The 24,025-nt window shown below is 40.0% G+C and overlaps 1 protein-coding gene across 7 annotated transcripts in view; it reads left to right on the forward strand.

Annotated features, from left to right (window-relative positions):
- mast4 (microtubule associated serine/threonine kinase family member 4) overlaps positions 1 to 24,025 on the forward strand; it is a 93,560-nt gene that overhangs the window by 30,777 nt on the left and 38,758 nt on the right. For 5 of the 7 annotated variants that reach the window (XM_056402990.1, XM_056402995.1, XM_056402991.1 and 2 more), the window contains exon 4: positions 12,827 to 12,858. In XM_056402990.1, coding sequence (XP_056258965.1) covers positions 12,827 to 12,858 — 32 coding nt within the window. Of the gene's footprint in view, positions 1 to 33; positions 134 to 12,826; positions 12,859 to 19,789; positions 20,127 to 22,060; positions 22,142 to 24,025 lie in introns of those variants that run through there. The other 2 variants (XM_056402997.1, XM_056402996.1) reach the window with 2 other exon arrangements.

The raw sequence follows: 24,025 nt of genomic DNA on the forward strand, positions 1-24,025 counted from the left end.
GGAGGGAGGGAGGGAGGGAGCAGGAGGCTGGAGCGAGGCAGTGCAGCATGGCTCTGTACCGGTAGGGAGGCATGATAAGTCGGGGCTCTGTACCATGGACGAGTCCAGCATTCTGAGGAGACGAGGGCTACAGGTAGGCAAGCAAATGAGCATGGAGCTGTGTCTGCAGGCTGACTTTGTGCTCTGTATATGTGTGTGTGTGTGTGTGTGTGTTTCTGGGGCTCCTGCATCGGCCGCTCTTTTGACAGAACACAGTCGGGACTTTGAGACCTTTTTTGTGTTAACACTTGGCAGAAGAGAGTGAGCAACATTTTTGGCTCTGCTGCTGATGTGTGCTTGTGTCCGTCCAGCGTGTGAGAGGATCTCCCGGGAGAACTGTGGAGACAGTTTTCAGTCGAGGATAATTAGGAGTTTGACTGAAATCAGTCGGAAAATGTTTTAATGTCCACCACCTTGTTCCTCTGAGCAGATCTGGGGAAAGGGGCTGAGGTGGCTGTGGATATGTGTCTGAGCGGTTTTACTTTTTGAACAGCCTTGAATCATTTGTCACGTTTCACTTGTGTTAGCTGCCAGCAGGGGGAATGAGAGCAGTGTATTCACAGAGCAGTATTGATTATTGTATGCTGTGTGAAGGGCTTTCTTGATCTTTATTGACTTTTGATGATAATGGGATGCACTAGGCTTTTGCCTTTCTGTCAGAAAATCTTGATTGAAGTGTGAGCTCAGTTCAGGACAGCAGTCATAAGGAATGATGCAGTCAATCAGATCGCTCCTGCCATCACTCTGACATCAACATGAGATCTAAATGAACGAGGAAAGGCAGGACGGAGTGCTCTGAAATATGAAACTACTTGTATTTTACATCACACTTGATATGATTCTTAATCCAAGACCTTTCAGACATCAATCATTTCCTGCAGACGAGCCGACAAAGTCTGCGCTAGGTGTTACAGTGAAGTGTAAATTGGATTTGATTTATTGTTTTTGCTTACTCTCGTCTCGACCACTCGCAGAGCAATTGATAAACACGTTGAGAAGGACGCCTCTTTTAAATTCAGCTCAAACTACTGCATGTGTTTTTAATCACAAACTCCCTGTGATCCATTTAATTAAGCTGCACTGTGGCTGATGAATTAAACCAATAAAAGCGCTTTTATGATCCATCAGTCGTTATAATAAACAAAGGTAAGTGTTGCTTGTTTGAGAACTCATTTTTCCTCTGTAATGTCGTATTTATTCAACTGTGGAGCCAATCTGTGGAGTTAAGCTGGTAAAATTTTACTTTCATGTTCACAAATTTGGTGTCAATGTGTTCCTCTGTGATTAGGAATCTCTATGAGAATTAGACAGCAGAAATGCTGACATTTAATTTATGCTCTTTGAGGCTTTTTTTTTAATGGTCTTAATGGGTTTCTCAGGAGAAACCAATAATATATTTTTTTTGTAACTCAATTTATCAAAAGCTTCCCAACTGTAATTTTGTGCACAGTTGCCCTAATCTCTCTGTTCCTTTTGTTGGACACCAACACCTCCTCCATTCTTCACAAGACTTCTTTATGTGCCCCAACACGCAGCAAAACCAAACACAACGGTCGCTCCTGTGGCGACAAGCTGCTGTAGCGCTCTAACCTCCGTATTCAAAAGGCAACACGGAAGTTAGTTTGTCAGGCAAATGAATGTAGCTGGTTCAGCTCCACAGTTTCCCATTCATTCCCAGGCCAGGAAGGGATGACATCATTCCAGTCGGACCTTGTTTATGTGTGTGGATGGTAAGAGCTGGGCTGCTTACAGTAAAGAGTGTGTCAGTGCTTTTGGCCTCAATTTGTCTTCCACCTTCCTTTTTTTATACCATAATAAATAAAATATAAAAATAAATATGTTTGCTTCAAAATTTGGCTGTTTAACAACTTGGTCGTAAAAAAAGAGTAAAGTATTATTCCTCCCTCTCGTATTTTAAAACTTTACTCTTTATTCATTAATGTAATTGTTTGACACTTTAGGAAATCTGTTTATTCACTTTCTTGCCAAGAGTCAATATCGATAAAACTCTCATGTCTGTGTGATAAATGTAATGCTACAGCCAGCTGCTGATTAGCTTAGCTTAGCATAAAGACTGGAAACAGCCTGTGCAAAGGTTATAAAATCCATCTGCCAGCACTAAACCTCACTAATTATAAAACAACAAAGTGTAAAAATGACAAGTTGCGTTTTTACAGGGCTTATTATCTGCTGGACTGTGTCTCTGCCAGTCGCAGGGCTTCTGGTGTTTATGCTAAGCTAAACTAATCAGCTGTTGGCTGTTATTTAATGGACAGAAGTTATAGTAGTATCGATTTTTTTTTTTTTTTTTTATCTAGCTCTTGGCGAGAAAGTGAATAAGCATATTTGCCAAAATGTCAAGCTATTCGTTTAATGCCACATCACAGCTTCTTCAAATATTTATCCTCATGGCTTTTCTGCATTATTGATTAAAGTTCCATTTTGTGTGAGAAAACTTAAGGAAACTTGAGAAGATGCATTTTCATAAATATCCAAAAGATATGAAGTATAAAAATAATTAACACAGATGTGATATGTGCACATTTGTGCTCCAGAAAAAAACTTTTACTAAAGATATTCAGACAGATTTTTAGGGAATTTGGATAAATTTTTTTTGACTTGATCGTCAATCATGAAGAAGAAGGAGAGAAAGCTTTAGTGTGCCTGTTGATGCCTAATGAATGTGACAGGGTGCAGAATTTATTTTTAGACTTTCCGAAAACAACCGCAGACTAACGGTACGCAGGAGAATTATTGTTTCCCAGTATCAGACCCATTAATGAGTGCTCTAAATAAATTACCCAGCTAAAGTGTGTTCAGTTCAGCTCAGTTCATGATTACACACCGAGTGCAATAAGGTGAGCCTGTACGTATATATACTTGTTGTGTTAATAAATACTGAAGTATCGTTTCTCCTCTGCACTGGGTTTACTTTTATTTTTTTCGACGTGGTAAATGGAGTGAGTGGATTGCATTAACATGGGAATGTGATGCACTTCTGTAATTGCTTTCTCTATAAAAAGTAATTAACTTAATTCCTACAAGGGAGTGCTTTAAATGTTTTAAATTTGCAGTATCTCAGTAGACTTGTGTGTCACTCCGCTTTTGGCCGACCTTGATTTTCATACGCTTGCCTCTGTTGCTTAAATCCTCAGAAATGTGTCAGTGCATCTGTAGCAAGGCTTCTGTAATGATGCTGCCACATCTGAAGGTATTTGACTTTCAAGTGTAAGAAGCACCTCTGTTCTCCACTTCAATGTCTCCGATAACACGATCACCCTCAGCTTGTGGCTGCGTCTCGTGTCTCACTGGGTTTGTAGTGCGGTTCTGTTGGCGTATAGCCGTCATGTTCCCTCATTATTGAAAATTTGTAGGATTTATATAGATCTTAATGACGCCTGTGATACGCGTGTCCTTCATCTTAATTAGGAGCAGCCTGTCAGGAGCTACCGCATTGCATTGTGAGCTTTTACTGTACTTCTGACATCCGTCTAACACTGCCTCATAATAAAAAGGTAGCAAACCACACAAGTGCAGTGACATTGTGTGTCTCCAAAGAGCCATTTGTGTGAAGTGCTGTGAGCCAGCTGGTGAGATACAGCCTGGCTGACAAAACATGGTGCCCCAGCAGAAAGGCCATCTACTAATTTTTCACATTTTTTAATGGCTAAGCCTTAAATTCCGTTCATATTAACATAAGAGTATTTCCCCAGTCGTTCAGATACAGTTTTTGTGCAAATTTAAATGGTAAATGGACTGCATTTTTATATATATATATATATATATAAATATATATATATATCTCGCCTTTCTAGTCTTAATAACCACTCAAAGCACTTTACACTACATGTCACATTCACCCATTCGCACACAAATACAGCACTTGCTCTGTACATACATACATACATGGTACATCATTGGGCGATTATTGGGAGACCCACACTGTTTCCGCAGTGGAAACATCTATTTCACTGACGCTCCAAAGAAAAGCTCATCTAGGAGGAACAAGTGAATAAGACAACCTTGCTTTAGTTGGAAGGGGAAAGCAGCCTCTCTGCTGAAGTGTCCTTGTGCAAGACAGTAAGAGTTTCCATCAGCTCCAGCGACACTTCACTGATGCTGTGCGAGGGATCAGGTGAAAATGTAAAGTTTGCCTTGAGGAAGAATAATCACCAAAGAAAATTGTTCATCTTCAAGTTAAATAGAGTTGCTACAAATCCCAGACAATTACAGTCACCATGCAAACACACTGATCAGTTACCAACATATATAATATTTGGATTGTTTGAACCTTCATGAATGAATGAATGAATGAATGAATTGTTTGAACCACTTGAAAAGGTCAAACACATTTGCAAGAGACAGACACAATATGAACATCTTTGGATATTTTGCATTTTACATTTTTAAATAATTTAAATAAATGTGTGTCCTCTTTTAACTGCTACAGGAGAAATGATTGAAATTATACACAGAAAATAAAATGGTGTGTAGAATTGTGTGCAATAGCAGCCTCTGGTGTGGATCCAAGGCGCTGCCTCTTGTTTGCTCTTTAAGCAAATTAATGTTGCATATGAACCATTAACTCATCCATATTTGATTTGACTTACATACCAGGGGAGAATGACACTATTCATAGTTGGCTGTCTGTGAAGAAAACTTACTTTCCCCATGTTGATTAACTTTATCAGTATCCATATCTGCTCTTCAGATAAGTTATTATCCTGACCGTGTTAAATGTTAAGGCTAATTGCTGTATTACCTCTTCATTCGAGAAGAAATGCTGTAATTCACCAAGGAGAACATCCTCTCTGGTAAACAACAGCTTTTTGTTGGATCAGTAGAAAACTGATAAATTTATAACCATGAAAGGTCATTTTTCAAGAAAAAAAAGTAGAATGATTTGCTCATGGAACAGGTTTAAGGATTTTACAGCTTGTTTTTTTTGTCTCCATTTTCTTGCTGTTAAAAAACTTGTTTACATCCTTCTGCTGCTGCTCTCACAGAACCTGCTCTTCAAACTGGGCGGCCATGAGCTGTCGTTTCCTCTGTCATCTCCAGCAGTTCACTGAGTCTGTCTGAGTTTGTACATCACTTCTGTCATTTGCATTTTGCTCCTTGTCGAACAACAACAGAAACATTAAACAGTGACATCACTTACGTGCCAATGCCACTTTCTAATGTGCTACAACATCAACAGTATACGTGTGACATTTTGACAAACAGCACCCCCATTAACAACCTGTCGCACTTCAAAAAACACAATGTGCAACTACAGTGAAATGTGTGAACACAGTAATGTATCACCACAGAAACATATGTGATCAGATCCACTGATATTCAGTTATATATTTTGGCACAAAACAGACCTTCATATTATGGGAATGATTTATCAGTGTCAACTTTTAATGGGCACAGTTTGTTGATGAAAGTTTTGAAATGCTCTTTTTGAATTGACCACCATTTTTATTTATTTATTTATTTATTTTTTGCTTGTGGTAAATGTGAGGAGGGGTGGGCGATCTGACAATCTTATATCTCGGACGATCTCACTTTGGCATGTGATCTATTTCTCAGATGAATCGTACAGATCGCGTCATTAAAAACCTGCTATATTTAGATATTTAAAGTCCAAATGCTGATCACCAGCCCTTCGTTGAACAGTTAGCTAGCACGGCGCTAACCGCAGCTGGTGACAGCAGCCTCGGGGTGCTTGGTGTAGCGGCACGTAGAACGAGAGCCAACGTCTCCAACTGAAAATCTAAGCCGGTGGAGCTACAGTCTGTCCCCAGGTTTGAGAGACCTGCCTGGTTCAGATCATGGATTGCGATTTTACCCAAAAAGATTTAAATTTTAGCTGTTATGGAACGTTATGTTAATGTTAATTAGCTGACATCTGACATAATCTACTGCCGGTGATGTTTGTCATTACAACCAGTGAAAACAACAGTCAGTGCCACTGTTTGCCTCAGTTTTTCCTCACTTGATGGTTTTTGCTTTCGTCCGGCAGCCGGTGTTTATGAGATGGTGTTTGAGGAGAATCAGCAGAGAAGGCCACGACTGTAGTTTGGTTAGCAGTGATCTTTAAGTCCTCTGGGACTGTCCTGAATGCAGCCGTCTGAGAGTCACGATCAATAACTGTGCCGCATGCTTTTGAAAGGTTATCAGAAAAAAGTCCTCCAGCTTTGGACAGGACATGTAGTTTGAACATGTCCGATGCACATTGGTCGAGAATGAACCAGACCAGTTGCCAACCGCCCAGACATTTCTTACACGAACAGAAATATAAATATTTTTAGAGAAAACTTCAGTCCTGTAGGTGTCTGAAGAGGTTCGACTGGGTACAGTTGTAGGTATCCTCATTCATTTATTTTAGGCCGTGAGCTTGAATTATTGTGGAATTGGAAGGAGCTTCTCATTAAAAAAGAGGGATCATCAAATTACAGAGTCATTACGCTCGGTGCCAGTCTTGAAATGAATTGTCTCCCTCGCACAACATTGGACGAAGCAGTGGATTAAGCATTTGTGACACCTAACATCCCGCTACGAGGAGAAATGTGAGGATGCCAACAGATTTAATCAGCAAAGCTTTCTAACAGTGTCTGTGTGCTTTTGCTCTTTTTGCTGTTGGATCTTCCCCCGCTGGCGCAGAAATCAATATCGTTCAGATCGAGCCAGGCATAATGGTGGAAAATATTACTTTAGACACTAGGTTTGAGTGCACTGATGTAAATATAAGGTAGCTGCTCAGGTGGATCTTCTGTGTGATCAACATTCGAGTCATTGGCGGTTTGTAAACGTCCAGGCTGCTTTGTTTGCTACCTGAGGTCAATGTATGCTCTTTAAGACAATCTTCAATCAGTCCCATAATGTATAGTCTGTCTACTTCCCCCTCTACACATGTGTTGGGAGCAGATAAGTGGTTTTATTGATCTGTTTGACCATTCCTAATCTCCAGATAAACTTGGTCTCTGACTTTGAAGCTGCATTTAGATTAGACGAAGCGAAGATTTAATTTTGAGTAAAGTCATTAATTAAGATCCTTTTGTTGTTCCCATGGTCGTTCTGCAGACCGACAGGCTTCTGTATTCATTAAAGTATAAAAACCACTGAACTGTGCTCATCTAATAAATGTAGAAAATGTGCACATGCTTACTTTATCCACATTCATAACTGGTAGGTTAAGTCCTTGTGGTGTAACCATGAACTGTCCAACATACTCTTACATATCTTACTTTGAAACACACTTCATGTGTCGCTGAGGACGATGTGGAACATGTGGCCATGCTATAAAAATATAAATAATTGTCAATGACGTGCACCACACACTCGTTTGATACTTGGAATTGTTCAGTATGAAAAGTAATTTATTCAGTCTATAGCGTTCAGCCCGCTGCCCTTTATGATCCATGTTTAATGAGTGCAAGTAAGTTAAAGAAATGAAACTTTGATCCATTTAGCTGCTGCTCTGGGAAGTTAAAGTTCCTCCTCAACTTATATTTAACTCAAAATCAAGTAGGTACGGATCCCGTAAGTTCATTGAATATGCATGTCGTCTATCATAACAACATACACACCGTAATTCAAAAGAAAAGGGAGGGGGAGAAGAGGACAACGATACCTATTTTCTAAGTTAAGCTTACCTTCATTGGTCCAATGAGCAGTTATGATTGGTTTCCTAATTGCCGTGTTGTAGAGACAAAACATTAAACTCTTCCTCACTGACAAAATTACATGTAGCCCAAGGCTGCAATTTGCTGACTGTCGGATGAGGGTTGGTAATACTGACTCACTCTGGTCAGTGATCCTAACTGATCATATTGGCATTGTTGATGATTACAGACAAACTGACGCAGCAACCAGATGCAAGGAAAGGAAAGATTAGGGGAATATACAGTACAGACCATAAGTATTTGGACAGTTGGACATTTTTTGTTCCTCAGGCTGCGTCTCCCACCCAGTTCTTTCAATATTGATGTAAATCTACTCAAACTAAAGCTGAGACCCTGTTCTTTAATGTAGTGTCCATTATTTAATTTCAAACTGAATGTGCTGAAGCTCAGACCCTGAAGAACAATAAATATCTAACTGTACAAATAAGTAATAGTGATGTCACTCGAGGTGTTGATTTGACAACATTATGACTTAATATGAGAATAGGGGTTTTCCTGCCAGTCAGCAGCAAAGCACAGTAAAACCAAGAACACTTTTGATCTTGAGATGTAAGAAAATTCTTAATGCATCAAGAAGAATTATTAATGAAGCATTACACATAGGCCTTTTTACAAGAGCAATAACACAGCTTTGATGTGGTGTCTTGGAGATGAAACGTTTTGCTAGAAGTCATTCATTGACATTTACCCTGTGGAACAATAAACACTTTCAGGTTCATCATGTCAGAGTTGTTATCTCTCAAGCACTGAAAAGATTACTGGATAAACAAATGATTAAATGCACCATGTTTACTTTCATCACCGGTTTGTCTTCCTGACTGACACTTTCCAAGATGAAAGGATTTCTCGCAATTACTCTCTATTTTGTATTGCCCATTTGACAGAGATAATACAATTTAATGGAAATACTTGTATTTATATTAAGCATTTGACAAGCATGCATGTCAGACACTTTTGTCTCACTAATTTAAATACCAAATGTCAGGAAAAGTTTCAAACGTAATGCTCTTCAATTAAAGTTTGTTTAGCATTTGTTCTCAGTACTCATGATTGAAAGCTCGCAACATATCGTCTGCAGGCTGCAACCCTGAAACTAGAGATTTAATTAGAGTAATGATTCTTCGAGAATGTGCCGACCAACAGTAACCCAATGAAAAGATTTTTTTTTGCGTGCAAGCTTTAGTAAGATGTGTGTCTTGTAAATTAGTTATCAAGGTTATAAAATTGTAAGTTGCACTGTATAGAACGTGTATTAATCTTCAAATTTACATGGAAGGTGCAAAAAGAGTTCTGCATGAACAGGTTGGTTGACTTAGTTTCTCCTGCCTGGTCTTGGTGCCGTTAGTACACTGCTCAGGCTCCTTCAAGAGAAATGTCGTAAGGGCTAATTAGCTAAGAGGTCCACTGAGAAAAGAAAAACGTTTTCATGCTAATGCTGCTAAAGCTAAGTTAGCTGCTAAATTATAATCCTTATGGTCCTGGTTGATTTGGTGATTTAGGGGGCGGCTGATTTAAACAACAAGTGCGGTTTAACACTACAAAAGACATTTGTTGAGCAGCTGCTTTGCCTGCTAACTGGTGTATCTGTTTACAGTGCAGCCAAACCAACTAGTTATAGCGTTCGTAAGTTATTCGTTTTAATGAGTCAGGCAATAATTAGCCTTTTCCCATCATGCCATGAGCAACGGCCGTCTGATTTACTGCGCACAGCCCGCATAGTTTTCCACCCAACAGTAGATCACAGTAATGTTGGTTACATTCCTGAGTTGTGAAACCTGTTGCCTGCAGGTATTCGTTTACTCCCTGCAATATTTCAAACTGATCTGTTTTCAAAAATGCAGAAAATATCTGTGACTGCTTCATGCTGTGTTTCCCCTGTTGAATGCTTTTAATGCGAACTGGCAGCAGCAAGAAATGTTGTCTTTACATTAGCAGTAACCCAATAAACAGGAGCTCTGGTGCGGTTTTAAAGAGATTAGATGGTAAATAGTAAATCACAATACAATACAGTAATGTTGGACAACATGATTCCATTGTAAACAGTGAATCCCTTGTGGGAATGGCCGACTCCGTCTTGTAAATACATTGAATGGCTATAACTGAAAACAACAAACAATCAGTTCATGAAAATGTAGAGTTGAGAATTATATGTTGAATTTTTACCTTTTTTGGTAAGTTTTGATTAGTTTCTATAAGATCAGAGTTGCATTATTTGTGGTTGTTTTCCTGGATTAAGTGTGTTCATTTGGTTTCCCAGTGTGTGTGTGCTGAATAAGTGCTGTTTCATTTATACCAGGAAACCTACTTTTGAGACAAAGACAAACCCAAACATTAGTTAGAGGAAGCGTTTGGATGTGTCTCACTGCTCTGGTTTATAAAAACCATTTCATATGGAGCACTTTGAATACTTACAGTCAGTAATAGACCTCCTCCTCCTCTGCACATTGCTTCCTTAGAAAGCATGAAAACCATAAATTGACATATATAAGTCATCACAACACGTTTATTTCACTTTATGTAAATATTTTCCTGATTTGATTTCACATAAAAAAAAAATAGTAGTTTTCAGTAAATTGGTTTATCATAATCGTGTTTACGCTCTCAGGTTACCTTCTATTATAGGCGTCACACAGTGATTTGGTGTGCTGTGATTGGTGGATATCCCCTTAGCGTAAGTCATTCCCTGATGGTAATTAGTGTTGTGTGAGCTGCGGTCATGTCTCCCAAGGAAACTCCCTGCCCTTGGTCTTCTGTAGGCAGCAGGGGAAGCCAGACATTAAGCCCTAATTGATAGCAAAGGGAGAGTGGGGCTTAGCACTTTTTCTGCTGACTGGTGCAGCCAATTCACATCAGCTCCATGTCCTACACTGTCTCAGACAAAGGACCTCACCCTTATCAGGTTATTATTAGACACTGAAACATCTAATGATCAAATACGTGGGATTTATAGTCACAAAACACAACGGAACCTGGTTATTCATCAGTCCTACAGCAAAAGGAAAGATCAGAAGGGAGGGATTTAAAATAATCAGAGCTGGAGAGTTTTATATTTGTCTCTCGCTAATGGTTTAAAAGAGCAGAGGAAAATTTTGAGAAGGTGATAAAACAGCCGCCTTTCTCACAAGAAGATACTGTAATTAAACAAACAGTCCTGTTAAGTATATGGGGGATATATTGATGTGCACACGGTGTGCCCGCCTGTCACTCTGGCTGATGCTGGTTGTCGGCACGTTGGCAGATGCTGCGGCAGCATCATTTGTGGCCTTACTTATTCATTCTTGGCGGCTTTCAGAGAAATATGTTCATCGGAACGTTTTAATGAAACGTGTCGCGTGATATCTGCGAAGGAGACGAACAACACATTTCCAGGTGTTGTCTGTATTTACAGCTTCACACATACTAGAGCTGTATTTATATTCAACACAAGTCAACCAGACTCAATAGGGTGCCGAGTTTAACAAGAAGCAACATTACAAGAAATAACCAGCAGCATTTTGTACCTGTGCTAAATTTATTAGACCAATGCTGGAGTTTTGAAGCTGTAACAAAACTGGTATTTGATAGTTTAATATATCAGATTATGATTTTTTTTTTTTTTTTTCCTGCTGATTTAACAGACTTGTCAATGAGGATTCCTTACATTTCTATTATTTTTAAAGACCTGTGCAAGATATATGCAGAGCAGGGCATTTTACAGTATAATAAAACCTGGCCTCCATATACACTGATACCTATGTACAGTATCTGCAATGCGTAATATACATAATATATAGTAGCTCCAATTTGCTTATATGAACAGCCTTAGCTTCACCATTTACTTCCTTTCAGTATCTCACGTTTTACAATATTTTTATTTGTCTGAAGATGCTTTAACTCAAAAACAGTCTGGGTCACTCAGTAGAAAAGATTATGGGTTTCTTATTGATCCAACTACGAATATCTATATTTGTTCAGTTTAGTTACACCTCACTGTAGCTGATTGTGTTCACCTACATCCTAGGAGGAGAGAAAACCAGCAGGGCTCCGTGTCCACTGCATTTATTTAATGCCTGTTACATTACTGTAAATATGTCTCGCTAATAAAGCTCCATCTCTATGTTTTGAAGCCTGGAAACAATTCTTCACGTTTGTGTTTGAGCTGACAATATCCTTTATACGTTGCGTTAACATACGTACAAACATGTTTAACGTCTGCAAAGGCTGTGCAATACTGTAAATGTCTGCCAGCAGTGTTATCCTTTAAGCAACAAGCCTGTGAGAACACGTAATCCCTCAAGAAATCAATAAGGGCATTGTTGGTGCTTTGGCTGGAGTGTTTGGGTACACTCAGTAAACCCTGACCTATGTTACTCTGCCTTCTACAGCGGGCTTCCACAACATACACGGTATTATCTTTAAAGGAACTTAACGACCTCAAACACGCGTCTGATGTCATTCACAGAACAGGAGCAGAGACGATTGTTTCATTTGATTTTATTTGTGTAACTACCTGCCTTTTTTTTTTCTATTTTTTATCACAGATATGTGTTCCCAAATAATTAATTAATTATTTAAGAGGGAAATGTGTTTTGGGAGAGCGCTGTCCCTCGGTGGCCCTTCACGTTCACCCGGTTCAACTGTTGTGTGATTTAAGTGAACAGTTTTAAATCCAGATGCGGGCTCTAAACTTTGTGAAGTTATCTGTGATGGGACGTAACAGTTTCACACCTGCTCTGTGATCTCCCTCCATATGGTGGCTGTTTGTGAGGCTGTGCAGCAGCAGCAGAGTAGTGGTCTCCTGGTGTTGTTGTTTTTGACAGAGCCTCAGCGTCTGTGTCTCAGACAGTGCTGTATATAATAAATATATATATGTACATTTCATCAGATTGGATACAACTGGATTTTTCATTTATCTGGCAAATTAACCAACTTTGTAAAATCATCTCTTCAATGTTAAGTTTTATATAAAGTGACTTTCTTCTGTTCACGTTCATGGGCTGTATCGCAGTTGAATGAGAATAAAGGAAAAAAGTCCAGTGCATAAGATGTCACATAACTACTCTATTATTTAATGTTTATATAAATGTATAACTTTTGAGTTTTTGTACTTATAATTCTTCTTTTTTCATTTACAGAAAGAGCTGAGTCTTCCTAGAAGAGGCAGTTTGTAAGTACCTGCTCATATGTTACATACTGTACAGTTTTCTGCTTTAGTGAGTGGATTCATCTGTTGGTGAACAGCACGTCCTGTAATGAACCTTAACCTCTAGTCCCCACACTACTGACCTTTTACAATATTAGCGCAGATGTGCAACTCAGATTAGCTCCAGTAATATTTGTTTAAACGTTTATGTGAGTAGTGGGACTGATCACTGTTCACTTAATATCAGTAGTATATATAAGTCACACAAAATAATCAAATTGACACGATAGTTCATAGTCATTTCTATGGGAGTCCTATCAATATAAGAAACTGTGAATTATAAAATACAATATTTTACCCTCTTATGTTGCTAAAGTGATGAAGCTGAAATTACATTTAAATTCAGAAAACTATAAACGTGAACTCGTGATTTATTGCCAATACATGAGTGGGCTTTTCATTTTAAAGGTCTCGGTTAATCTCGTTAAACTATGTTAATGTTCTTGATCTCCAGTGAGCCACTGAGACTGTGTGACGTCTCATGAATTATTAGTTTTATGCGGTGTACTCAGTATAACCTGCGTCATAAACGCATTTTACAGTGACTCCCTAAAATAGCCACATAACTGACTTGGATGACACTTCTGTGACTGTGGAAAGGTGCATGTTGTTCTTTCACATATTCTGCAGTCAGTGTCCTCTGTGCTCAGCCTGTGTCAGCAGACCAGCTGCACAAGGATGTAAATCAGCTTCCAAAAAATACAGTTTATTTTGAGTTAGTGTGCAACTCTCAAATGTCTTTTGCTAATTTATTGTTTTCATGATCGACAAAATACATGCAAATATTTCAATTACAAACTACATTATCAAGTTGAAATGGAGAATTAAAGTAAAATGGAAAAGAAAAATAGGAATATCATGACCACAGACAGATAATAAATTAAGAATAACAAATAGAGAAAAAAAACTGCGATATATAGAAACAGTGATGTATGCAATGCTTGTTAACAGCGCTGCTTGGCAAGCGGTGTTCCAACAAAGTGTCCCCCTCAGTTACTCACATTTTATGTTGTAGTTTAATGCTGTTTTTATGAGCTGGAAACGCCATTAAACGCTCGATATATAAGAGTAGAACCATTACAGGTGATACTCCTCTATATCAGGCAGCCCACTTAAAGTTTCTGATGCAAATTTAAATGCAGTATTGCTTTTTCTCCTCCAGGACATTGATGATAATGGAAAAATAACATAACATAAGAAAAAAGAAAAAAAAGATTGAATGCAATAACAAGAACAAACACAGCAGAGATAAATCTGGACTGGTTACTTTGATAGCCACAGCATCACCACTCTCAAGTGTATAGTCCTCTCAAGTGAGAGCCAACTTCCTCTGTCGCCTTCAGCCGATTTGACCATCTCTCTATGAGCTTCTCATCCTGTAATCTCAACATGAAAGTCATTTTTTCCCTCTCTGTATATTCTTTTAATTACTGATCGCCACCTGTCGTCAATCGGATGTTTCTTCTTGAGCTTTTCTCTTTTCTTTTCTTTTTCAACCAACAATATGTGCAATAAATAGTTTGTTTGTTTCTTTTTTCTCCCGTCATGTTCATTTTATCTGGAAATACCCCAAAGGTGGTTAAGAGTTGGCCTCTATATTTCACTGCAGAATTTACCCACGACAAGATATGACCGGGATATTCCTCCTGCACTCACCTGTTTGCCCTCGGTTCATTCTGAATGCAGAGTGAAAGATCTAAAACGATGCTGCATTTACAAGCTGTTTTCAGGCTGATTCTCCTTCCACAGTTTTGTATTTGTCACTTTGTGAGTTTCTGAGAAAATGTTTTCCCACACTTCTGTTAGGACTCAGCTTAAGACATTTACTTAAACAATGCAGTGCTGGAGGACAGAGGAACATCCATTATTCAGATATATTGCTTGATAAATATTTATTGCAGTCGGTAGTTTCAGAATAAAAAAAGTGGATGGTTTAACTCTCTCTATCTTGCCATTAGAAAAAGAGGATGTGTACCGTGAAGCTGTTCCCCGGCTGATTGGTTAGATTTCTGTTCAGTAGATTATTAAAGCTGATTCTTGGCCAATGATATGTCAGATGACTTGAGGCATGTCAAGCACAATAAACTTCCTGGACATTTGATTTTGGTTTTTATATATATATATATATATATATATATATACACGTTTTATATTGTGGAGAAGAAAGATTTACCCATGACACCTTGCTGTTCTCCGTGCCACCTCACCACAGAGGGCACCTACTGTAATAGAGGTGAGCCATTACTAATGGTGATCTGCTGTGAGATCACCAACGGCACCGGTTTATATTTAGAGCGCTGGAGCCTCTAGTGACCTTGGTAACCATAGTAATGGTGTTTGGATATGACAAAGTAGATATGACTGATTCAGATTCATCAGAAACTGCAGTTTATCTAACTAGTTGTCGCCTATTATTTCACTTGTCGCCTTCAAAATGAGAAACGTGAACATCAGGTGATCCGTATCTCGTACGACAGATGTATTGACTCGTCTTGACCACAGTATCACTGTCGTGTCACCGCTTCATTTCAACGAGTGATGGATTGTACCTTTCAGACTGTGTCATGTGTGAAGTTGTTTTTAACATGAGTCATTCTCGTTGAGTGATTACTGGAATCTATTTATAGGCTGACCTTAATAACTGGAGGTCTTTAGCTGGGTCCAATTAAATAACTGAAAATCAATCATTTGTGTGTGCCGGCAGCTCAATACACAGTCACTAGATACTGTTCCCGTGTGTCGACTTCAGCACAAAAACGCAGCCTGTCGCAGTTTCAGCGCCGAGGTACTGAAGCTGTTGTTCTGCCCGACTGCATCAGCTGCTTTGCCGTGCAACAGGAGACTGTTGACTGTAGGTTCTGTTACACGGTCTTTTTATGGTCATATTCAAACAACAGATGCTGTCAACCGTGTCTCATGAACTTCATGCCGGATTGCTGTGTCTGGTTTGCCAATACAAATATTTAGTGAGTAGTAGTTTTATGGCTGTTGTCCTCCCTGAGGTTTTTTTAGAAAATGTATCACACATCAGTTGATGCTTGAACTGATAAACCACTGAACGATGACTTGTCCTAATGAGACAGGAAATCTGCGGTTCGTTCCTCATTATCTGACTCGATTCAGTCCCTCTCTTTTCTCCATCACTTGCAGACTTGTATCTACTCACACAACATGCTCTCATGTGTTTTGCACCTTCGTCTTACTTCTTGCACATTTTCACTGCTGACTGTTTTTGTCATCTCAGCTGCAAAGAGTCATAAATGTAAAAGTTATAGATTTCTACTTTAAAGCTGCACTGATCCATATTTTTATATTATTCAAAAGACTAAATAACTATGCACAATGTTAATAGTGTCTCTCATACGGAGAATTTACACTTAACTCTCCAGTTAGAGCCTCAGTGTCTTTCAGTTCATTGTTTTGGTTTTGCAGCCCACGATTTCCTGTTTTGATTCAGTCTCACTGCAGAGCGTCAAAACACTGTGACAGAGACTATTTTATATGTATGATAATGTCACTCTATATCTGCTGCAGGAATTAATAGTCAACTATAATTTTTCCATGTCGGCTTCATTCATAATATGACGGTACATGTACTGTATGTCAGTATTGTGTTTACAGCTTGTTGTGCTGCCCCCAAGTGGCCAAATATACTTAAATGCGAAGTTAAATGATTTCAGTAATTCATATTCTGCAGTGTTGGCCACATCTCTGTCCTTGTCTGAAGGGTTGGCACTGTCACTGTGGAGGCCTGATGTAACTGCTTATGTTGATAAAGCCAAACAGTATAAACTGGGGTATTGAAAGGTCAGTGATGACGAACACGATAATCTTTGAAAGGCTTGATTTTCTTAAACTTTGTGAAAAATAACTTATTATTTCTTAAGGGGAAAAGTCAGCGGAGGCTTTACAGCTGTTAACTAAAACAAACACTGCTGGATGATAATGAGCAGCTGCTCCGATAGGAACAGAAAATGTCTGTTGCCAGACACCAAGTGCAGCAATTATCACAAATGATTTTCAGCTAAAATGTTGCACTGTGGTTGTGAAAGTCACAATAGTTGCCTCACCTTCTCCTAATGAGAATGATACCCCTGCTGACATGTGCAGTGGACCTCAATTAAACAATGTGCTCACAAGATTTTACAAGAAACTGCCACAGTGGAGCAGCTTCAGATGAGAACTGTGGCATTAATTAAAAAGCGTTAATAAGGTTGTGCACATTACTGATTCCAAATGGAGGGACAGGTAAGAGGATGGAGTAAGAGTGAAAGGCTTTCTGAGCCACTTTCTGTTGCAGAGACTGATGTGGGTCTGCTTTCCTGCATGAAGGTGGAACTGATTTCCGATGAATTCAAGCTGGACAAATATAGAAGCTGCTCTGCACACTGTGCCGTGAGTCGGTCAAAGTTTTTCTCACCCCAAGTGCAGTAGCAGTCAAACATTATTCTGAAAATGTCTGAGTCACGTACCTTTACCCAGAGCCGCAGATTCCCGGGGAAAAAAAATCCCTCTGACAAATGGTTTTCAAACATGAATTCAGTCCGGGTTAATGAGCTTAGCTGAACATTTATTCTTTTTTTATAACATTATGATGACATATATTAAATACAGTTAAGGCACCGATTTATTTTTGGAGATTCCCACCCAGTGTTGATTCGTTAACTAATTTCAGTTGGTAGGAAAATATACAAACATGCATATATATCTGAAAGTGCGCGCCTGAGCTGATTTATCCTTTTAACCTTTTACGCTAAGGCTGGCGATGGTCTTCGATTTATAAATTTAAATATAAAAGTTGATTGTTTTGTCAGAGTCATTTGCAGTTTTTCCTGTGAACTTGAGAAGTTAGATTTATAAATGTATTCAGATGGTCACTGATGGAATTACTGTTTTCTTCAGGGTCAGTGGTTCAGAGAGGAATGACAGTCTCAACTTGTTGGCTGGAAAGTTGAAGCTCTGGTTGTGCTCCAAACTAACTCTCTCACCACATCTGAGTGTTTATAGCTGTTCTGAAGAACAACGCTCAAAGGAGGGGAGAGACATGACGACGATCTTTCATTTTTTACCCTCAAAGACACTCATAGTGTTAGCTGAGAAGAGAGCTTGAGAATGAGGTACAAATCCTTTGTACTTTCACTCCTCCACACAACAGGCCAATGGCTGCCTGAAACGAGCCTCCTTTTATGTTTCAGGAAGTTGCACAATTTAAAAAGCAGCAGATTTATTCAGCAGTGCAGAAATCATTTTTGAGATTGTGTCAAACTGCACAATGTGACACCAAATGAAAATGTATTTGTTCTCAAATATCTGCTTCACAGTCGCCAATATTAAATGTCTCACTCATTTGATTCAGATGCAGAAAAACTTCATAAAGGATGATGATACACCTGCAAAATAATAAACAGTTGAGTGGAAAGTCCTTCACTACTTGTTTATAGTGTTAACGGCAGTTTGAATCAGTCGGAGTTGGAGCGAGTTTTGAAGTGGGTTGAATTTTTTATTTGCATTCTCTTCCCTCCGCTGCATATTTCTAGACACAGTCAGGGCAGAGGAAACTGCCTAACAGCCTGAAAAGGTTGGATTTATGTCTCATTGACTTTCAGATGGGGGGGAAAGAATAATGTGGCACCTACATGAAAACAGGGTCTAGTGTCACTGACTGGCAGGACTTCGTGGGTCAGAGGTTTCAGTTTGCGACAAACACAAACTCTCTCTACTGTATGAGTAATTTAATTCTGCCCCATTGAAATATGATGTCAATTATTGAACCCGCGGAGATTATTATCTGATCATAAAACATCAAATATAGTGAATTATCAGCATCAAAATGCCAGAAAGTTACAGAGACAATAGTTCCAAGTTTGTACTCTTAACCTCTGTACTCTACAGTTCTGAGGAAGAGGATGCTCTTACGCTCCAGTTCCTGCCTGCCTCAACCTCCGGCTCTGTGGTTAATGCAGTGTTTGGTGTCATCTGCATTGGCTCTTTGCTCCTCAAACATGCTCGTAGTAATAAAGAATTCATTGGTTTACTGGATGAGTAAGTGAGGCAGCAGTCGAGTGTCTTTCTTCTCTGCTCTGCTTTCTATACTTCTTCTCTCAGCCCAGGTTTACCACCAGCACCATCGTAAAGCAGTTAGCTGTTACAGTTATTTTAGCTGACTCATTGCAAACACGACACGTTTTTAGCAGTGTAATTTTTTACAGTGTGTTGTCAATTTATCTGAATAACTCCCCTCTTTTGTCATGCAGTAGTTCATCTTTGGACAATTTCCTGCCAGTGAGTCATTGATTCATTTTGACTTACTGGGATCTTGATGATTTGGCAATAAAGTGTCTGCAAAGATAAGTGTGGATAAAATGCCTCATGGGTGATTTTACTAATGATAAGCAGAAGCCTCTGGGGTGTTTTAAATCCCTGCAGGGGCTAGGACAGTCTAGTCTAGTGCGTCATTGTGCTTTATTACTTTGGGTTTCAGTATTACACTCATATCCCTCCCTAATTTCAGCACAAACACTGAATTCATGCTTCTATTTGCCTGAAAGGTTTCGATGTTATAAACAAATTCCACTCTTCTGCTGTCAGCTGTACACTGACTGATGTGGACTGGCAGGTAGTGGTGCATTATGTTTTTCTTTGGAAGATGACATCATCCCCGGGTTGTGGTGACATTGCATCGTCGGTGCGTGCCTCCTGTTAGCGTCTGTCAAGGTGACTGCGTGTGGACGAGCAGACAAAATGTAGACTTAATTTATTGCATTCATTTCAGCTATGTAGCAAGTCACCAGTTGGGGGAGGAGTTGTGGTGGTAGGGGGTTGGGGTGGTGGAGGAAGGGGGGGGGCAACATAAATGTGCATGCGTTTGTTAAGGAGCAGGGGGCGTGTATTAGAGGAGGGAAGAAGGGGTATTGTCCTGCCTCCATGCCCTCCGCAGGCAACTGAGGATCTCATTTGACAGCTTCAAGGTGGAACGTGGAAAGACCAAAACAAGAACCTTGCCACCCCCCACCCTCCCCCTTTTTTTCACCCCCTCCCTTTTTGTGGGGGGAGAGAAAACCAATCCGTCTCATCGCACTGTGGTGGCTGGGTTTGGCTCTTTGTCAGTGCAAGGGGGACGGCAGGCGGGCAGGCAGTGTGAATGCATATCATGACCACAATAGAGCAAACGAGCACAGTTCAGCCATGAAAGCCCAGCGGGAGAGGCTGAGAATTCCAGGGCTGACGCTAGAGTGAGTATTTTCCTCCGTTATCCTACTGGGAAGGCAGCTCCTCTGCAGTGTGTAGCTTCATCTGTCTCTGTGTCATATTTGTTGCTGTCTCTCACTGTTGCTTTAAGCTGTGTGCAGCGTTAGCATTAGCAGCAGCATCTGCAGCAGGAAGTCTAATGTCAAATCCTTCTCAGCTAGGCAACAGCGGCTTACGTGTGTTTGTTTGTCTGTGTGCGTATGTCTGTGTGCGTATGTCTGTGTGTGTGTGTGTGTGTGTGTGTGTGTGTGTGTGTGTGTGTGTGTGTGTGTGTGTGTGTGTGTGTGTGTGTGTGTGTGTGTGTGTCTGGCTGTGTGTGTGTTTGTGTTCACGCATTGATGTCTTCATGCACGTGTGTGTGATAGACAGATAACGTGTCACGCAGAGGAGTGCCGCAACTGCACAACATGCTTTATTTGCTGGTGTGACACACGTACACATAGGAAACACACACACACACACACACACACACACACACACTCACACTCACACAGAGCACACGTATGATGAGTCTTGTTTAAGTGTTTGTTGGATGTGATCAATAAGGTGAAAAGCAGTGCATCACTGTGTTTAGACGGCAGGTTTCCCCGGTTCATCACAGCCACAGTCATTTGTTTGACTTGATCCATTTTTTATTTGGGTCAACAAGGCGTTTGTTATGGTTCCCTCCATCTGAAGCTCTAAACCCTTAAATTCAAAGAACATAATTGGACTAATCATCAAACACATATCTCATTTTTATGGACAATGAGGACTGTATTGTGTTATATCAACCAACATGGTAAAATTCCTCACTCAACTGTCGCCACAGAGCTTAGTACATTGTGTTTTTTATTAGTCCTCCTTAAAAAGACGTGGCTGCAGTATTCTACGTTTTTCTTTTTTCTTACTGTCAACAAATCCCATGAAAATAAAACACAACCGACAGTATGTTAGTTTTACTCTCAGTACTTTCCAACTTCCCCACCCTGCCTGTGACACTCCAAGCCCATTGGTTCTTACTGAAGACATGTATGGGTCACACATATACAACTTTCACTCCTTAAAAAAAGCTAAATGATGTCCTGAAACAGCTGATCACTGTAGTTTTCAGCACATTTCCTAAACAGTGCATTTGTTAGGGACTATTTTCAGTGGATTAATCCACATTCGGTGCTACAGTGAGCATGTACTGCAGCAGCAGCAGCAGCAGGCTGTGTGTATGATTCAGTCAAAATAATCTACAGTGTCCATCATCATAATGAAAGAACATGTCGGGCAGTGCAGTGGTTGTGTTTTTCATACCTTTAGGACAATGACAACAATAGAGCTCTGTGGCACCGAGGAATAAAATACATCTTATATCTTTAGATACCTGTGAGTATGATCAGGTCATCGTCGGGTTTGACGGATTGAAAATCTAGAAAAATCTGCAGTATTTTACCATGAAAGTTTTATATGTGTGAACATTGTGACGAATGATTTGGGACTGCCACTGCAGTAAAAGTTACTCACCTCTGTGTGACCTAATGCTCTGCAGTGCCGCTGCTGAAAGTTCAGTTGAAATGGGGCTCAGTGCTCGGCACCAGGAGAGCCTCTGTTTCTCAAGCATTCAGTAATGACTGTGAAATGAGGTTAATCTGTGACTTCTTTTATCTGTAGTATTTTAGCAGGTGGGCTTGTTGGTCGTCTTTAGTTTTAGCCTGAACAGAAAGAGACTATGGGGTGAAACATCCCCAGACCATGCCAACCAGACAAATGCCTTGGAAACCTGCTCTTTAAACACAGCTTTGCTTCACCTGACAGGGAATATTTACTCTTCATGATGCTGCTGTTTTCATCTGGGCACGTGTCAGCGTTGTGGGGTGGTGGCTGGGGAGGGTTTCTGTCCTGTGTGTGATAAAAGACAACTATTCACTACACTCCATTTAACTTACAGCCTCACTCCCCGAAGCTTGAGCCCCACTCCCACTAGCCCTTGCAGCCCGTGCAGCCCGCTGCACGCGTTTCATTTTTGGAGGTAAGCAAGAGTTTTTCCAACCATGGCTGTTTTGTTTTGAAAGGCCTGTAAGTGCTTGTTTGGGTCAATCTTTGTGCTCATGTGTCACAAGGCCGCAAGTGGGTATTCATCCTGCCCTCCCTAAAATCATCTGCCATTGAAACGACATTGAAAGAGGAGGACACAACACTTATATAATGTTGATGGTTTCACCCCCTTCCCCCCCATCTTACCCCTCGCTCCCTTCTGAGGTTTATGCTCCTCTTTCATGTGCTAAGTAGGATTTGTGGCGTTTGCAATACATCAAAGTGAAGAATGGTCTCAATCTGTCTGAGTCCCGGCTGGATTGATTCATTTAGGAATGAACCGTATTCAAAACAGTTTTAGATTTCTCAGTAATCTCCTGTATCCAAGCTTATTGCTCATATCTCAACTAGCTTCTGATTAGTGTTTTAAAAGTCTGTGTCTGCTGATAGAGCTTCCGATTGGTTTTTTTTATGAACATTAAGACTTTTATCTTTGTGTCACTGAAATGTTTTTTTTTCTCTGGGGTGTTATTACGTGTCTGTGATGTCTGTGACGGCGTGTCCCGTCTTCGAACTCCCATATTTCACCCGCCAAGATCCTCTGAATCTGTCTGTGCTCGGGGACGAGCCTCGTTTGGGCTTTCACTTTCAAACGGGTCACTAAGGTGATGAGCCCACGTTGTTGTAGTTAACTAGTGTTTATGTGAAAACGTGGCCTGGGATTCATACGAGTGTTGTCTGCGTTGTCTCTATCTTTGATTCATGTTACATTTTTCGTGCAACTTTGTGCAGCAGCTTCTCCTAACCACAGTCCAACTGAGATTCATTAATTAATTAAAAGCCTTAGAATTTACAGACTAAAAATCTCATGGTACAAGATTTATGTGTTTTATATGTTTTACTGATAAAAAGTCGCAGTCTATGCTTTCTGGCTTCTGGCGCAGGTCTTGTCGATTTTTCACATTTTCAGCTCATTCAAAACACTCAACTTTTGGGACTTTTCTATATCAATGAATAGCATGAAACACCCACTCACGTCACCCCTGATCTCCTCTTGTTCTGCTCAGCTTTCATACAGAGTCAAGTGGAGCAAGCATTCATATGAGTCAGCTCCATAGAAGACTGTAGAGATGATTTTAACTGAGTGTGTGTGTGTTTTTTTTATTTTTTTTTATTGATAATTTCAGTTTTTGTTCCATCATGCATCAGTACACAGGGTTTGGTGTTGTGATGCTTTGTAGTATGATCAGAGATGAGATGTCCAAATCATATGTGACATTATCCTGCACCGTCGTAGTGTAGGAGCATCTGAGCTGTACGTGTCAGATTGTTGTTTATATTGTTTTAAAAGTTTTGTATAGATGCATGTATATGCTGACTCTTGGCTTATATTAACAATGGATCTCGTGATGACGTGTATGTGAAAGGTGCTGCTCACAGTGATGCCTACAGAGATTCATCATCTGACTCAGCAGTTTCCCATCAGCCCCATGGAGCATTTTTAGCATGTTTTATTTCATTTATGTAACCAGTCAGCTGTTTGCAACAAAAGTCTCTAATAGACCCACTGTACATGACCACACCAGCACCAAACGGCAGACTAGACAAAGTTAGGAAACCAAAACAGAGCAAAAAGGAGATGGGATTATCAGCAAAACATGACTCCAATTGAATGAATGCTAATGTTGCTCCATATCTGATGGATGTTTGCTAATAGCTTCAGGATATTGTATAAAGTGATAATATATCAGTGTTTTGTTTATGGCGTGTTTCCGCTGCCGCCGAGGGGCCGAAAAAAAAGCTTTTGTTGACACTGACATCAGTGCAGCGAGGTTTGCAAACAGCAGATTTCACTGCTCACCTGCACACAAAGAAAGTC

This window comes from Seriola aureovittata, chromosome 18 (genome assembly GCF_021018895.1).
Source record: "Seriola aureovittata isolate HTS-2021-v1 ecotype China chromosome 18, ASM2101889v1, whole genome shotgun sequence".
In the NCBI taxonomy this organism is placed as follows: Eukaryota; Metazoa; Chordata; class Actinopteri; order Carangiformes; family Carangidae; genus Seriola; species Seriola aureovittata.